The 17,506-nt window shown below is 49.1% G+C and overlaps 2 protein-coding genes across 4 annotated transcripts in view; one reads left to right on the top strand and one right to left on the bottom strand.

Annotated features, from left to right (window-relative positions):
* CLDN10 (claudin 10) overlaps window positions 1–14,907 on the top strand; it is a 57,576-nt gene extending 42,669 nt beyond the window's left edge. Inside the window, exons 1-5 of one of the 3 annotated variants that reach the window (XM_026040469.1) lie at window positions 1,461–1,680; window positions 9,025–9,186; window positions 9,358–9,439; window positions 13,951–14,058; window positions 14,793–14,907. In XM_026040469.1, the coding sequence (XP_025896254.1) occupies window positions 1,461–1,680; window positions 9,025–9,186; window positions 9,358–9,439; window positions 13,951–14,058; window positions 14,793–14,907 (687 nt within the window). Of the gene's footprint in view, window positions 1–1,460; window positions 1,681–9,024; window positions 9,187–9,357; window positions 9,440–13,950; window positions 14,059–14,792 lie in introns of those variants that run through there. The other 2 variants (XM_026040471.1, XM_026040470.1) reach the window with 2 other exon arrangements.
* A 1,335-nt stretch (window positions 14,908–16,242) lies between these two features.
* DZIP1 (DAZ interacting zinc finger protein 1) overlaps window positions 16,243–17,506 on the bottom strand; it is a 32,174-nt gene continuing 30,910 nt past the window's right edge. The window contains exon 18 of the mRNA XM_026040466.1: window positions 16,243–16,769. Within this exon, the coding sequence (XP_025896251.1) occupies window positions 16,687–16,769 (83 nt within the window). The 3' untranslated portion in view covers window positions 16,243–16,686. The remainder of the gene's footprint in view (window positions 16,770–17,506) is intronic.

Genomic DNA, 17,506 nt, shown 5'->3' on the forward strand with positions numbered 1-17,506 from the left:
GAGGAGAGGAGAGGAGAGGAGAGGAGAGGAGAGGAGAGGAGAGGAGAGGAGAGGAGAGGAGAGGGAAAGGACAGCAGTAATCGCAGCCCATTTTATCCCTCCGACCGCTTGCTCCCCTCGAGCTCTGACACTTGTCCAAGTGCTTTTTCCTTTGAGCAGCCACATAGCGATAAGGTGATTGCATCCGGGTTGGTTTCCACATGGTAACACCAAAGAGCATTTATCACACAGGAATGATGTAAATGTGGCTTTCTCGTCCTCCAGTGATTGCCTGGCTGGCAAAAAGAATAAGGTTAGAAAGTGTAACAATAGTTTTGAAACAAATAGGAGGAAAGCAAAGACAGGCAGTGTACTTTCCAGACCAGTGCCAAATACACTACTGAAGTGGAAAGCAAACAGCTCTTAACAAGAGGAGCCACAACGTGCGGCTCTGCCCCACGAATGGCAGCGTCCCACACGGATACAGGGAGGCAGGAAAGTCCACGTTCATCACCCGCTAAAGCTGCAGGGCTGCTGAAAGCCGTCCTGTCCGGGGCCGCTTAATAACCACATCGGTCGAAACGGGGAGGATTAAAAAGCACATGTGCAAAATCTCTGCACAAGCAGCGGGCACCCAGCTACCTGTGCCCTGTGCCCTGGGTGTCCCTGCTGGGGCAGGGAGTTGGACTGGATGATCTCTAGAGGTCCCTTCCAACCTCAACCATTCCGTGATTCCATGATTGTGTGGTTCTGTGCTCCAGCACGGCGCACAGAGCCCTGCTTTGCAGAGCCCTGCTTTGCACAGAGCCCTGCTTTGCACAGAGCCCTGCTTTGCACAGAGCCCTGCTTTGCGCAGAGCCCTGCTTTGCAGGGGCTGTTGGAAGCCAGCGTGGCTGGTGCCCGACGGGGCCGTCTGGGCCCAGCGTGGCCGCCACGTGGGGAACGGGCAACTTCAGGGCTAACGTGGGCGAAGCGCCCGGCGTGCAGCGTTCCCGGCGGATGTGCAGCCTTCCCGGCGGGCGTGCAGCGTTCCCAATGGGCGTGCAGCGTTCCTGGCGGGTGTGCAGCATTCCCGGCGGGTGAGCGGCCTGGCGGGAGGGTTAAAGCTCCACGTCGGGATGTAAGGACAGGGGGAAAATGCAGTGAAAACACCTGTCTCCCCGTCGGGGAGGAGAATACACGTCTCAGGCARTGCTGGTGCCAGGGCTTGTTGTTGTCGTTGTTGTTTTCATTGYCTCTTCCTTTTGCATTTTCCCCCCGGAGCTTCTCCTGTCCCCGTGCCGGGATTTATCCCGGGATTTCCCCCGCGCGGGCCGCGGGCCGGGCCGAGGTCCCGCCCCGCCGGGCGGGCCGGAGCCGCGGGCGCTCATTGGGCCGGGGCGGCGGCCGGGCCGGGCCGGGGCCGGGCCGGGGCTGAGCGGGTCGGGTCGGGCCGGGCCGGGCCGGGACGCGCCGCTCGTGGGGCTGCTCGAGCCGGCCCCATGGCGAGCACGTCGGCGGAGATCATCGCCTTCGTGCTGAGCCTCTCGGGCTGGGTGCTGGTCTCCTCCACGCTGCCCACCGACTACTGGAAGGTCTCGTCCATCGACGGCACCGTCATCACCACGGCCACCTTCTGGGCCAACCTCTGGAAGACCTGCGTGACCGACTCCACCGGCGTCTCCAACTGCAAGGACTTCCCCTCCATGCTGGCGCTGGACGGTCAGCAGCCCCCCACGCACCCCCGCCCTCCGTGGGTCTGTCCGGARCCGGGGGAGGTGGCGCCTGGGGAGCAGGGGGGCGCGATGGGGGTGATGGGGGCCGTGGGGCAGCCCCCCGGCGCGGGGGTGTCCCCAGAGCGGACGGCACTGCGGTGGGCGCGCTGGGACCCGCCGGCTCCGCCGTCTGCTCTGCCGCGGCGCTGGTGGCCGTGGGGAGGCTCCGCTGGACACCAAGGGCTGGCGCTGCTTCTCCCTTCCCCGCTCRTCGCCCCGTCTCCCTTGGGATGGCCCTGCAGGCACAGGGCTGGCRGAGGGGGACGAGCCGCGGTGCCGTCCTGCTGCTGAGCGCTCCCTTTCTCCTTTCCTGCCCTTCTCTCCGCACGGGCATTCCCTGCGAGGTGGCGGSCGCGCTGGTAAATGTCCGCGCTAAGGGCTGGCGACGGGCGGCTGGATGCATCCCGAGGGATGCGCCACGACGCAGTCTCAAAGCCCAGCTTGGGGCTCTGTGACGGCGCCCGCGGGCCGAGGAGGTGTCTTTCCCTGCGTGTCTTTCCTCRTCCCGGAGCAAGTGTTTTTCACTCTTCCCGGAAACCCTAGTGGGAAACTGAGTCACTGCAAGACGTCGTTAAACTCTCACTTGATAAATCGGTGCCAATTAGAGCTTTGGTAGGGACAGTGAAAGTGCCGGTGGCACCAGATCAGAGCCAGCGTGTGTGTGGGCAGGACGGAGGAGCCTCGGCGCTTCCCTGGCGGCTTCGGTGCTCCAGGAGGAGCCACCTCGGCCAGGCGCGCTCCGTCCCGGCGCCTCCTCGGAACCGGGGCCTGCGGCGAGCGGCTTTGGGTGCAGRGAGAGGAAACTGTGGCAGCGGGATCACTGCCAGGGGCTGAGGTTAACGCCACCAAAGCGAGGGGACCTGGCACATCACAGGATGTTTCCATCGGACRGAGACGAGCCTTTCCTCGAGGCTTTTCTGCCCCAATCCCGTGGTACCAGAGTGGTGTCCTGGCGCGGTTCCTCCGGTCAGGCACCCGGCTGGAGCGGCAGCCCTGGCGCGCAGCAGCCGCCCCGGCACGCCGGCTCTTGGCCGGGATGAGCTGCCCGGGCAGGGGCAGAGCGGTCGCCAGCGGCTGCTGGAAGCCACGCGTGTGTGAGGAGGGAMGTCTGCAGTCCCCGAGGGAGGAGGAGGAAGAGCAGCTGTGTCCCCTTCCTCCGGGATTATCCCACAAAACCTTTGCTACCCAGTGCTTCTCCCAGAAATGAGGTCCCCACAGTAAGGGTTGTGCTCTGACAGCCTGGGCTGTCCCTGTAGGGCAGGAGCTCGTTTGGACAGAAATGCCTCCGAGCGGCACCCCGGGGGCGCCCCATCCATCCCGTCCTGACGTTTGGCATCCGTGCTTCTCACCAGGATCTCCAGCTGCCGCGGGGCCGGATCCCGGTACCCGGCCACAATCCAAATAAAAGGCGGGCGGGGGAGAGAACAAAGTCATTGTTTGTCGGAGCTGCGGCCTCGTCCCGAGGCCCCGCGGTGCCCCGGCCCGCCCCACAGCAGGAGCACCCGTGGGGGCTGCCGCGCGTCTCGCCGAGCGCAGGAGAATYCGGGCACCTGCAGGCAGCCGCCCTGCCGCTGGCCCGCCAGCAGCCTCTCTCCTCCCTCCTCCTCCTCCTCGCCCGGGACGCGCCGTGCTGACCTGCGTGTTGTCTTCGGTCACGGGGGACGCGGGAACATCAGCACTGCGTCCTCGGGAGGGGGCTTCGCAAGGAGCAAACGAGGACAGATCTGACTTCCCGTCTTCCCCGCTGTTTTTGTGAGCGGAAACTGTTAGCCCCTTGGAGATGAGCGCATGGAAAACAAGTTGCAGCCTTCAAGATGGTAGGGAAGGCTRGGGAAATAAGTCGCAGCTTGGTTTGTTCTTCAAGGGTAGCTCCGCACCTTCCTCGTGTGCCTGGTGAGCCTTTTCCCAGCAGAGCTGCTCCTTTGCTCTATTGGAAATCTCCAAGCTTTGCTCGAAATCATACCAGGAGCAGCTTCTCAGGTATGTGACAGCATCACCAGGGTGTATATAACCAGCATATCACCATGCCCTGGTACCCCAGGAGAAGTCTTGCTGTTTTGGGATGTCCACATTTGAACTTGGGTGAGAAGCAATCGGGAGAGCGAGGCCCCTCTCCAGGTCATTGCCTCATGGAGGGGTGTTGGGCTATGCAGCTGGATTCCTCCAAGATAAACTGGCCTCAATGAGAAGCTCTGAGATAGACCAGGGGTTGTCCTCAGGGCACTAACGGGCTTTAGGGCCTTCGCGCTGTCCTGGCGGCTGTCAGAGGAAAAATTGCACGTGATGCCATCCTAACAGGAGGGTCATTGTCACATTTTGCATAGACCAGCTCTGGGGAGGCCGCACCTGGAGTACTGGGGGCAGCTCTGGACTCCCCAGTATAAGAGGGACGTGGAGCTTCTAGGGAGGGTCTAGCGGAGGGCAACCAAGATGATTAAGGGACAGGAACGTCTTTCATATGAGGAAAGACTAAGCAAGCTGGGGCAGTTTAGTCTGGAGAAGAGAAGGTTGAGGGGGGATCTGATCAATATGTTTTCCTCTGCATATTCCTCCGCATGTGAGGAGGAACTTCTTTCCTGTGAGGGTGCCAGAGCCCTGGCACAGGCTGCCCAGGGAGGCTGTGGAGTCTCCTTCTCTGGARATCTTCCCAACTCGCCTGGATGCCGCCCTGTGCCCCGTGCTCTGGGTGTCCCTGCTGGAGCAGGGGGTTGGACTGGATGATCTCTAGAGGTCCCTTCCAACCTCAACCATCCTGKGATTCTGTGACCAAAACGCCCCTTGCTGCCCGTGGCACTGAAGTTCACTGCAGGTTTACTTCTGCACACTAGTGCTCTTAGGTGGAAACCGAGCCACGAAGCCACCTGCCCAAAGCCGGTGCTATCAGTTACAGTGGTTCCTACAGGGGAACAAGTGACCTTTTGAAAGAGCGCAGCCGAACAAAACCATGTGATAAAAGAGGGTATTAGAGCTTAGGAAAACATACACAAGCGTGAGTGCTCTGGGTGTGTTCTGCTGGAAAGAATCTGTGCTCCCTTCATAAGGCAACCGCTGGTGCTGCACGTGACGTGGACCCCGAGGTGCCACCAGGGCTGCTTGTTGTGAGAGTGGCAACCYCCACGGCAGCAGCATTGCTCGTGTCTCCTGTGCTGTGCATATGTGAATTCTTGCTGACTCTTTGACTCACGCAGGAGCACTGAGGCAAGAGAGACGATAGCCCAACAAGATTAATTTGAATGCAAGACAAAACACATTTGTTTAAAAAAGAAAAAACACACACACGAGATAGATACTTTTCTCTTGGAATGCTGCAAAACATGACTTTATGAGTAATGCAGGCTTGTCTGCTTGTCTGCTTGAAGCCTACGGCTTTCGTTGGCTGTTCATTTGGGGACTCACAGAGTCACAGAAGGGCTGAGGTTGGAAGGCACCTCTGGAGATGGTCTAGTCCAGCCCCCCTGTTCAAGCAGGGGCTGCTAGAGCACGTTGCCCAAGACCCTCTCCAGATGACCACCRAATGCCTCCAAGGAAGGAGCCTCCACAACCTGCTCCAGTGCTCCAACCCCCTCACGGTAAAGAAGCTTTTCCTCAACCTGTGCATGGTTAGGTACCAGCTTTTGACAGGCCCTGCTGCAAATGCATATAATAAATATTTGGAAAGGAGGTAGTCTTTGGACTTCAGTTGAAGAGCATGAAAAAATTGACAACTCCTCCTTATGCCATCATAGGTCTTAGAGTGCAATGTTCTTATTTTCCAAGAAGCAAAGAAGAAATTTAATCACTGGCACAGCCAAATGCTCTCCAACAGTCACTTTTAATCAGGGTCGGGGCTGAAGATGGAGCTGAGGTTTGGTGAAAACGCTGATTTCGCCCATTTACACTTGTCAATATTTGAGTAGCCTAACAGATCTCACAAAGTCAATCCGTTCTCCCACATTAGTGCTATAGGTGGTCAGCTTTTCGTAAGTCTTGCTTTAAAAATAGATGCTGGTGGGATAATCACCATAGTGCAGTGCACCATGTCAGAGCCTGGCTTGGCCATCGGATTTGGTAAAACATTCAGGGAGGGAGGTTATTCATTCAGCAGAGCTGAGTGGTGCTCCAGGTCATGCCATTTAAAACTGAAAATGATCTGTGGGTGAGTGGGTTAATTATTTCTTGTTGCCTCGCTTCCCTCCACTTATTGTAAACCTATGTATTGACCTTCAGTAACAACTGCATTTCAGCCCTGTTGYTTCGAGCAAGTGCTAGTCCTTTTGGTTGGGGTGAATATTGACTGTTTCTCCTCGGAGGTTCAGGCATAAATAAAAATTTAGAGGACCTTTGAGTAAATGTGTTCATGGTTCAGCACCTTAATGTGTCGCTTAACTACTAACAATGTCCATAAATTGGACCTGCCAAAAATAATAGTTTCTTTGCCACTTTTCACCTCCCGCTTTACCTAAGTATGCATAATATTACAAGAGAAACATTTGCATACCAGACAAAGAAGTAAAAGTGGAATTTTGAATGTTGTCTATAGCAAAATTAACTACCTAAGACTGCTTTTTCTAATGTGTATCTTATAAACCAAGAGCCACACCTGGATTTGGATGTGATTCAAAAGTAGAAATTTACCTATCATCAGAATTTGACCCTCACTGACTTGGTTTTACTCCACTTTCCATTAAGGGAATTTGCTCCTTGCAGGTTGACTGGAAGGGGAGTTATCATCTCACCTGATTTCAGATAACTGCAGTAGTTGTTTGCTGTGAATCACCCTAGGCTCTTGTTGTGATCCTTTGAGAAAAATGAAGCACAATTCATCAGCTTTATTGTAGGCAACTATATTAGGATAGAGTGAATTAATGCCTTGGTTATTTTTGGTGAAAAACTGCTTGGTTTTCTCAAGTGATTATAAAGCAGCATTTGGTCTGGTGAATACCAGAAACGAAGAATCTTTTTATAGTATATGATATAGAYACAGAATATATGTGATATAGAATAGTAACAGATATACTTCTATGTGTATCCATAGTTTTTTGTGTTCTTGGAGATCCCAAATGAAAATTGGGATACCAGTACCAGGCAGAGCTTGGGCAGATGGCCATCATAGACTGAGATCTGTAAGTCTTTGCTCCGCAGTCCTTTTGTTGGATGTTCCTCTGATGTTTTTAGAGGTGGCCTCTATGCTACAGGCCACGATGGTGCTTCACAACTCTTTGAGCTGGAGCTCAGGATGGAGCTTCACAATTCTTCTTTCACTCACTCTGGGGTGAGTGAAGGCATCTCTGCTGCGATGTTGGGGGACTACGTAGGGGATCCTGACTGCACATGTCGGGGTTTGAGAGGAACCTGGGCAGATGAACACTTCTCATGGTTGCTGGTGTGGGACTGATGCCCCTTAGCAGCGACTGGAGGAGAAGACCAGAATCAACAACAGTTTCCTCACTGAGCTGTGCTGCAGTGACAGCGGGCGAGAGGTTGATCGGGTGCAGCACTGGGTCACTGGCCCCAGTGCTGGCATGTGTTGTTCCTCACATATTTTGAAAAGCTTTTAAGGAACAGCAACGTGGCAAAAAGTCTGTTATCCTMGGAGCAACCACGTCCTAGGTTTCCTGACAGCCGCTAAGAGAACATACAGGCCATGCTTGTCTAAATATTCTGCGTTGGTGTGTTAGTACATATAGCACAGTTAGTGCATTAGCACAATAGAAGTCCTGGAACCAAAAGGAGAAGTTGTTTTGCRTACAAATAGCAGGTGGTTTTCCAGCTCCATGTTTAAACATGGTTATARTGTTGAAGCAACACTGTAGCAAGGAAAAACGTATTTGAGGTGGGTTTCTGTCAGAACTGAACATGTTTTCTTTATCCTCYTTCAAAATACATATTTGAAAATGGTGATATATTATTACATATAAATAAGAAGAGCTATCACACCTGATTTTAGATATCTGAAATTTAGATGTGTAATGTGTGATCTTGGCCTGCACTTCGTTCATCATCAATGGAGAAAAAGAGGTTCCTCCAGAGGGCAGCACATCTACCCACCACAGGTTTCTGCCTTGTTAGCTCAGACTTAACTAATTACAATGCCAAACACCTTAAGCTGATGCAAGTGACTCTGTCTTATATTCYGATAGTAAAATCTTATGGCAGTTACAATGATTATATTGAAAATTATTTTTCTTTAGCAGACAGGTAGATGTGCCAGAAAGATTTCTGCATGAATGTAAAGGGATTATAGACAAATACCAGGAGGTYGTGTTTAAAGACACACAGTGTAGCACCTGAACTCTGTAGGACCAATAAAACATGGTGTGATGTGCTCCAAATTGCTGCTTGTGTGCTGGAAATCAATGATATTTTAAGCCGCTCGTTCATGTTCAAGCATAAGGGTGGTCATCCTGGGCTGGACCAGAGCTCATCTGTGTCCAGCAGCAGTCAAAGTGGATGCACAGGAGGAGTCTTAACAAGAGCCCAGACTTTGTGATGGCTTCTCCCAGGGTCTGCTCCCGTGCAGCTCAGGGACTGCCCAGCCAGATGCGAATTTCTCTTTGATTAATTTATCTGGCATCTTTCACTCAGGAAGCCTGCATAAGCCTGCAGCGCCCACAGTGTCCCGGGGCAAGGAATTCCCCAGCTTAACGGTGGGCTACATGAACTGCCACCTCTTTGTTTTTGATTGTCTGCCTTCCGCTTTCCTTTGCTGTACCCTTGTTCTTGTTTTAGTATAATAATTAACATCTTCATTAAGGTCTTTCGTACATTTTGCTTGTTTATTTGGTGTCTGTTTTGTGAATGTGGAAGATGAAAACCTCACTCAAACCCTTCCACCCACTGGAGATCAAGGAGCAAAGAATGGAAACAGTAATGGCAGTAGGTTTCTATTTGACATGAGATGAAACGGTTTTTCTCCATGGAGAAAAACTTTCAGGGGTGATTATTGAGCTTTGGGGTGTATTCAGCACAGTTCCAAAAGCAGAGGTGTGTGGTTTGTGTGGTGGGAGTTTTTATTGCAGAGAGATCTCAGAAGGCACCAAGCAAACGGTTATCCCGGGGCCTTACCCCAAGGGGTTTGGAGYATCCTGGAAAGCTGTGCTCGGTTGAAGGCAGCCTTTACTCGTGCCCCTGGTACTCGCTGCTCATGGCAGTGGCTTGGTCTCAGCCTKGCCCCACATTTGAGCGCACGTTGCTCCGTCAGAGGCCTCATTCCGCGTGTGCTAATTACTGCCCAACCCCGGGCGGGCGAAGGGAGCTGCGGTGAAATCCAGCCCGGTCCCTGCTCTCACCCTGTCCCACCTTGTGATTGCAGGTTACATCCAAGCCTGCAGAGGACTGATGATCTCTGCCGTCTGCCTCGGATTCTTTGGTGCTGTGTTTGGACTGGTTGGGATGAAGTGCACCAAAGTTGGAGGCTCCGATCACACTAAAGCTAAAATAGCTTGTTTAGCTGGATTGATTTTCATACTTTCCGGTAAATATGACTTTCTTTCTCTCAAGCTGCTATATTTGAAGTTGTATTAGAGCTGCTTTTTGTTTTCCCTCAGAGATCCATGCACGATACCGCATGGTTTCAGCAGCTGTAGGGTCAGGCCCAAAGCACCTTCTGCCGGTCCCGCTGAAGAGTTTGTCTCCCCTTTTCCAGGGTTGTGCTCAATGACCAGTTGTTCCCTGTACGCGAACAAGATTACGTCCGAGTTCTTTGATCCCACTTTTGTTGCACAGAAGTAAGTAACTTTTCTGCTACCCACAAATCGTTCAAAGAAATAGAGCTCGAATTCCCTACCACACACCAGAAGTCATTTACATGGAAGGCAGATGCCACTACTGTTGGGCAGAAACAAGTGATTAGCAGTTCTGTTTAATCGTATTATYCAACCATGAGCTCAAGTTGAATGAACTGATGCATCTCCACACGGTCCTTGGTTTGTAATCTTTGTGCCCAAGGTTATGACGTGATGGGATTCTGCAACACTTCCCACAGAACAACTCTAGTTATCTCAGTTATCTTTATATCAGAGATGCAGGAAAAAGGATATCCAAAGACACTCATTTGACAAGAAATTTAATAGGAAGTGAAAAAAAAATTTCCTTGTAGATCCRTGATGGTTTTCATAAAGATGCTGAGCTTTGCACAAGTCTTGATCCCTCTGGAGAAGAGGTTTTTACAAGTTCTGCATTTTTTTTATTATTTTTAAATCCAGATACCTAAAATTCTGGATTGAAAACTTTATCATAACCCATAATCATGCCATCACTAATATAATTATTTAGGTTGCTCTGGCTATAGGTGTGATAAAACTTTAGGGCATATGTGTTTACACACATCTGCAGCAGCCATATCAGAGATAATAAGCATCCCTTCAGACTCCTTTTAAAATACTGGGCTCTGCAAGTCCAAAACACCAGCAATTCACMACCCAGCGTGTGGATTTTTGATTCATATCTTAGCCACCCAGTTTGAAAATGTTTGCCATAAGTTATAGCATCTTAGATTGCCATGTGCTGGTTTCTTTTGTAATGTAAAATTCCCTTTAGAAAAAAATGACACAACTTCTTTTTTCTTGAAAACAAGTCAATATTAGTTTCCTTTGTAAGTCTGCTGTGGTTTCTGCTTGATTCACATGCTGAAAACAGGATCCAAAGGCCACCGAAGGAAATGGGGTTGTGTGCTACTGTGAAGAAATGAAGACTGTCTCTACAGCCAGCAGTTAATTATGGAAGTTAATTATTCATCAGGCCCGCTGGTAGTCGTGGGAAATGCCTGAATTGGTGCCAGCATCCCCTTTGCTCCATACTGTGTCCCGCTCTGTTGCGAAAGAGCAGACAGAATCTGTGGCCCAGTTTGCCGGGAAGCAAATGAGAAATCCTATTTAAAATACTCAAATAAAGGCAGCGAAACGTCCTCTGCATGTTTCCCTGTGGAAACGTGGCCTGTTTCCCACGTGAGGAGGGCAGCACAACTGTGAGCACCCACAGTAGCTTGCTACAGTGCAAAGAATAGAGGCAGAGGGGAAAAGCAGGTGTTGCCATTTGGATGATGCAGCCGACGCAATGAGCTTGCGTCTGGTGACCACGGTGCTGGCGACGTTTGGCTGCTTTCTTTCTGAACCGGGGTAGAAAATGCTGCRAATTTGTTCCATGCTTTCTGCAAACTAAATGTTGATGTATAAGTACCTGGAGTCTCCTTCTCTGGAGATCTTCCCAAGCCGCCTGGATGCCGCCCTGTGCCCTGTGCTCTGGGTGTCCCTGCTGGAGCAGGGGGTTGGACTGGATGATCTCTAGAGGTCCCTTTCTACCTCAGGCACTTTGTGATTCGGTGTGATTCTGTGATATGTGGTGCAGAAACTTTAAATAGGGCTTTTCTGGTGTGTGATGGCAATATGGCACTGGCCCCTAACTGGCAGGGGGGCTGCGGTGGGATTCAGCCGTTCCCCTCATGCTGMCCTCTGCTCACCCTGAGTTCTTCTGGTGGTGGCAGAGAGGAGGCCCAAAGCATCATTAGCTGACAACAAACGGCACCAAATGTAAAGCACTGTTTCAGCCAACCCAATCTCCCAGACTCACAGGATGGCTGAGGTTGGAAGGGACCTCTAGAGATCATCYAGTCCAACCCCCCTGCTCCAGCAGGGACACCCAGAGCACGGGGCACAGGGCGGCATCCAGGTGGGTTGGGAAGATCTCCAGMGAAGGAGACTCCACAGCCTCCCTGGGCAGCCTGKGCCAGGGCTCTGGCACCCTCACAGGAMAGAAGTTCCTCCTCACATGMAGATGGAACTGCCTGTGTTGCAGCTTGTACCCAYTGCCCCTTGTCCTGTCACTGGCCACCACTGAGAAGAGCTTGGCSCCTTCCTCCCTACATTCCCCCTTCATGAACTTATACATGTCGATCAGATCCCCTCTCAGCCTTCTCTTCTCCTGAGAAAACAGGCCCAGCTCACTCAGTCTCTCCTCATACGAGAGATGCTGCAGTCCCTTAATCACCTTTGTCACTCTCTGCTGGACCCTCTCTAGAAGCTCCACATCCCTCTTATACTGGGGAGCCCAGAACTGCCCCCAATACTCCAGGTGCAGCCTCCCCAGAGCTGAGGAGAGGAGCAGGATCCATTCCCTTGACCTGCTGGCAACACTGTCCATTCTGACTCYATTCTTCTCTATCCAGTCTCACTCCATTCTTCAGCATTTGGAAGAGGCACATAAACATGGATGGGCAGGAGGAATCCGAAACCTGCCCAAAGCTGTTGACCAAGAGCCTTCTGATGCAATTTTATGTSTTCAGCTTGAGGAATGGCAGGCATCTCAAAAAAAGGCTTACTTAAAAAGAAATCTTAGACTGAGTTTTAGATTCAAATGCAGTAGTTTGCATTAGTATTTTAAATCAACTTGAAATGCTTGTGTGTGCTAACATGCATAGAGCTGTAGCAACAGCCCTGGACTCCTGGGTACTTGTAGCTGAGATTAATTTCATTTTTCTGGAAACATCTCTAATAGGAGGAAAATCTCTGCTTCTGTTTTCCTGTCTTGCTAAATCTGTTCCCAAAACTTCTGTAAGTTGTTGCTTTACTGCTTTTAATAAAAGCTTCTCTAATCTTTATCCTTTTTTTCACTCTTGCTAAAGTTAGAGCTCTAAAATCATGATTATTATTACTGATGAATGGAGAGCAGTTATCCAACTACTTGGATAAACTATCCACATAGTTTATGGGGAGCTGTTTCCCTTCACCCTTTTTCCTGTGAACTGCCCAGGCACAGTTCACATAGCCTTCTTTTTTCAGCTGTTTTATCATTTCTTGCACCCTTCTCTGTGCCTTTATTTTGCTTCTCTAAGGCAGTGCTCAGATTTCATTTGGGGCTGAGGGACCTAAGTGGGCAGAAGCAAAGAATTATTAGCCTACTTTTTTGCACTGTCACGCTGCCACATAGCTTCAAATGTATTTTTTTTTCTAAGAACTGTAAGAATTAGTTGGATAGTTGCACTGATTCATCAAAAAGATATGTTCTGATTCATGGAAAAGATATGTTCTCTATATATGTTCTGGATTTCACCCAACTGGCTAATTAACTTTCAGGTATTTTGCTCAAAAGTTTGCTTCACAGACCTGACGTATGTAACAGCTAGGCTATTTTTCTTCTATATTGGTACTAGACTTCATTTCACTGAATTCCTCCTCCCTGGATTAGAGTAAAATAATCTGCTGTTAGCCTGTTCGTTGAGCTGAAGGTGCCTTTGAGTTCACCACCGTTGATTGCAGTCTTTCGTGGTCGCCACCATCAGCCTCTTCCTCAGTGTCCTGTTCTCCTCTGGTCAGCCATCGGTTTCTGAGTGATCTTTTTCTTCAGGCGGATTTCCCTGTCGTTTCTTCTAAAGCAAAAGTTTAGTCTCCAGTGTTGGTTTCAGGAGCGACCAATGAATATAATGTTCCTGGATATGGTACACAGTGGATTCTGGACAGAAGTTTAGCCTTCATGTCTTGAATGCTGAAAAATCCAGTTGGATGAAGTTGAAGGAGCCATACATGGGGCTTATACACAATTGAAAAATAGAAAATTTCCTGATAAGCATTGATGTAAGCCAAAGGAGCCTTTATCTGTGCAAAGATGTCAAGGAAAGGCCAATTTGGCTCTGCAGCTCATTAATCCTGCAGGGTGGCAGTAATCTTAAAGGCTCCATACTTGCTTACGTGTGTTATATTATTGAAAGTTGGTTAAAACATACAAACCACCCCAGGAACAACGACCAGACCTCATGTCTTCTGCTTCCCAAATAGCAGGCAAGAGCCAGGCAGCAACTTTCCACCCCAGTTTAGCCTTGAATTATATTTTTGTGCAATGGAAGAGTTTCCATGGAGGAGACAGGAATTGGTTCTCTCCTATCTCTCCCATCTGCCTCCAGCAAAGCATATTTTAAGCACTGTTAGGTGGAAATGTGAACATGAGCTTGTGCTACCATTTCTCTTGGCAAAGGGTCTGGCAGTTAAGTAGTTGGAGCTGCAGCTGCAGGTCCAGTGGTGTCCTGGGTGGTCAGTGCTCATCCGTTCCTGATCAGGTGAAGCCCAGTCCTTGAACAGATAGAAGGTTGTTTCATCTTGATTTTTTTCTGTGAATAATATGTCACGTAGTAAAAGTAAGTTAAATGCAATTTAATTTAAATGCAAGTAAAAGAAAAATGCAATTTAGTTGTTTCATTCTGAAAAGAAACTTCCCTCTGCTTGCACTAAAGGCGTTTGTTCACTCATAGGTATGAACTAGGAGCAGCCTTGTTCATAGGCTGGGCCGGAGCGTCGCTCTGCATCATCGGCGGCAGCATATTCTGCTTCTCCATAGCAGAAAGCAGCAGCACCCCAAGGTAACGTGCGAGCCGCGATTCCTGCAGGACTCCGGGATCACCGGCACCGTTGTGCCTGCTGCGTGGGTGCAAGCTGGGTTCCTTTCCCAAAGCCCTTTGCTCCAAAGCTCTTTGYTTTCCTCCCTACCATCCTTTTCTCGGTACCTGCGGTACCGAGAAAAGGATGGTAGGGAGGAAAGCAAAGAGTGGGATTTAAAGATAATTCTCTATCATTAATGTAATTAAGAAAAGCTACTAATTCCATAAAAAATGTATTTTATATATTTAACACATTAATTATAATTGGAAAAAAAATCAACTTGGTGATGTAGGAAATGTGGTCAGGTCACCTTAGGAGTGCAAGTGGAACCAGTGGGGACAGGTTCCTTTGACCTTAAAACATGGGGTGAGAGGGGACAGGGCTGAGGGCCGGGAAGAAGAGGGGTGATGAGCAGAGGCACAGCTGGGGTGAGGAGCTGTGAATGTGGGATCCACCAGAGCCCAAATGATTCATCTGCTTGGGCCCCTCACTTCCTGGGCCCTGCACATGGGGCTCACGCTCACGTGGAAGTGCCAAGGGAGATGCTGGGGGTGAGACACCAAAACGGATGAGTGGCACATGGGAAGGTGCCCCCCTGCTCCTGCCTTTACCCCTCTGYGTTTCCTCTGGGTTTGTCTTATTCCAATGCTCGGCTACGGAGCTGCTGCCGGTGTTTTGGGAAGGCTGTAACCGGGCGGTTCTCTCTTCTCCTCAGGATGGGGTACGCATATAACGGAGCCGCGTCCGTGATGTCTTCCCGCACAAAGGTCCACACCACCGTCCCAGACAAGTCCCCGCCAAAGCACTTTGACAAGAACGCCTATGTTTAATCGTACCGGCCCGGGATGCAAAGCCAGGTCTAAAAATCAGTTTGTATGCTTCATCCAGAGAGTGATTCTTTTTTTTCCCCCCCAAACCCAATGTAATTACCACTAAGACGATGAATTTTTAAAATATTAACTTGCAGCTTTTTACATATTGATGTAAATTTTTTAATACAATATTTTAAGATGGATGTTGGTGTTGTAAAGTTTATGCCTGCCCACCACATGCTTACGTTGCTTCCTAGATAAAGCAGGTGAGGCAGTTACGGATGCGGGATGTCCGGGCAGCTGCTGCAGAGCGGCCTCCAGGCTGCCCTGCTCTGCGCGGGGCCCCAGGGAAAATGCAGCCACAGGGGCTGATTTTCAGAGCGCGCCATGACCGCGGGGCAGGAGGAGCCAGGAGCGGGAGCGAGCGTCCCGTGTGGCAACTCGGAGCGCTGGGAAGGGCAGGAGGAAGAGGCTGGGGCAGTAGGAGGAAGCGTGTGAGCAGCACCAAGCAGCCTGGAGCGAGCGGCTGGGCTCGGCAAGGCGAGGGGAAAGCCCTGGGCAGCAGCACCCGTCCTGCTCTGTCCTGCTCCATCCTGCTCTGAGAGCGAGCGACATTCCCGCAGGGCTCAGCAGGCAAAGGAGGCAGCGCCAGCAGCAGGGAGTCCTTCCCCAGGGAGTCCTCAGTGAGTTACRGCAGGGCAGAAATCCAGCGGGTGCTTCTCCTTCGCCTCTCTATGGAAACATGGAGGCTTTCGCGTGAGTCAAATCCAAATACTGAGATTATAAATAACTGCAAAACACTTTCCAGACTGAGCCCCTATAGTTAGGGACAAAATCAGGTTCTATCCTGATGTCTGAAGAGATGACCMCTCAGAGTGGCATTAAATTGGCTACTTTGGGGAAAAAAGCTGCAAATATGAACAGTGGTTAGCCCTATTTATTTATGGCACAGTGTGACAGAAGATGAATGTCTCRCTTCTGATACCATCTAAAATACATCAGAAATATAAATCCATTCAAGCTCTTTGTTTTAGTTTTGCATTTCATCTAAGTTAAAACACCACTGTGCTTTTTTTAACACGCGGGCAAAATGAAAATAAGAAAGCACTAGCTCGGTGACAGGTCACTACTTCTCTTACCTCAGCTTGATGTTCTTATTTCTTTCCAGTTTCTGTAATCCTATGTTAACTTGCATAAGACTCTATTCTAATAAGAAAAGAAAAAAGAAAGAAAAAAAATTAAGTCTCCAAAATTGAAGATGTTCAAACACAATGAATTTTATAACTGAGGCCATTTTTTTTTCATTTAGTGTTTATTGTAAACTATGTTAGAAATGTAACATTTTAATACATGGAAATACTTTATTTAAAATGTTCACAATTTGATATAAAGCTTATGATAAAATACAAGAAAATATTCATTTAAAACCCTTATAAAATAATCATCTGCAGTAAGTTCTGTTCATTGATTAACAGGCTTTCTTATAGTTTCAGTCTTGAAAGCAAACATTAGAGGCAAAACCTTCAGCCCAGGGAAATCAGAGAGATTTTTGCCATCAGCTTCAGCTGCCCTAAGAATTAACTCTGAATTTCCAAGCAGCGAGGGCCGGCAAGGTGCATTGCAACACTCTTTGTTCCCAATCCAGGGCTGAAAGACAAAGGGCTCTGTAAACCACAGTATTCCTGCTTATGACATGAACAACATGACAAATGGGTATGAAGCAATTTTGGTGTTTTCAGCTAAGTTGCCAAGCCCCTCAGAGCCCCCAAACCGTGCCTCCTGTTAGGAATACAACAATCAGATATCTGAAGAATCACTCCAATCTGTTACAGTGACCAAGCTGCTTTTTAGTGTGCTTGTATTATCYGCTTCATGAAGGCCTGGTAAAATAACAAGAGAAAATATGTAAAATAATTAGTAGTATTTTGGGGCTATATTATATTGATTACAATTAATCTTATATTGATCTACACCATAAATTCATGTGCTATGGGAGCAAACACCTGTGGACTTCAGGAAGTCCCAAACTTCAGCCGGTGGGGAAGTGACAAATGCTGAGAGTATGAAGGAAGTTGCTGTCGCAGAGTATAATGCACAATGCAAGCATTCAGTGTCTACATTACTTTCCTTTTAAAAATGACCTGAAGCATCTTTTCTATAAATATAATAGACCCAGTTTTAACCTTTATTATCTGGAAATGTGAGGAGTGGAAAATAATATCGACTAGTAATACCAAGTCCTTTAGTGTGCACAACCGACGTTCTTCSCTTACCAGTGATTCAGATACCTACCTCAGCCTTGCAGGTCACCAGACCTGAATCTTCCACAAATTTAAGAGCTGAGTATTATTCTCAAGCCAAGGTTGTTTTTATACTGCCCTTAACACTCATTTTGGAAAGCATAAACAAAATTTCCTGGCTGGATAATTTTTAAGAGGGTTGAAACCTAATAGTAGTGTATGTTTCAAAACATGAAATCTAAGTGTTTGGTGTATTGTGTATTTACATGCATAAGTACATGTGGTTTTATATATTTATATACATACACACACAAAGATGCATATGTATGTATGTAAATACACTTTTTATGCCCACACATACACACATATATATATAT

The sequence above is a fragment of the Nothoprocta perdicaria genome, unplaced genomic scaffold (genome assembly GCF_003342845.1).
Source record: "Nothoprocta perdicaria isolate Ctin4 unplaced genomic scaffold, notPer1 scaffold_259, whole genome shotgun sequence".
Taxonomy (NCBI): domain Eukaryota; kingdom Metazoa; phylum Chordata; class Aves; order Tinamiformes; family Tinamidae; genus Nothoprocta; species Nothoprocta perdicaria.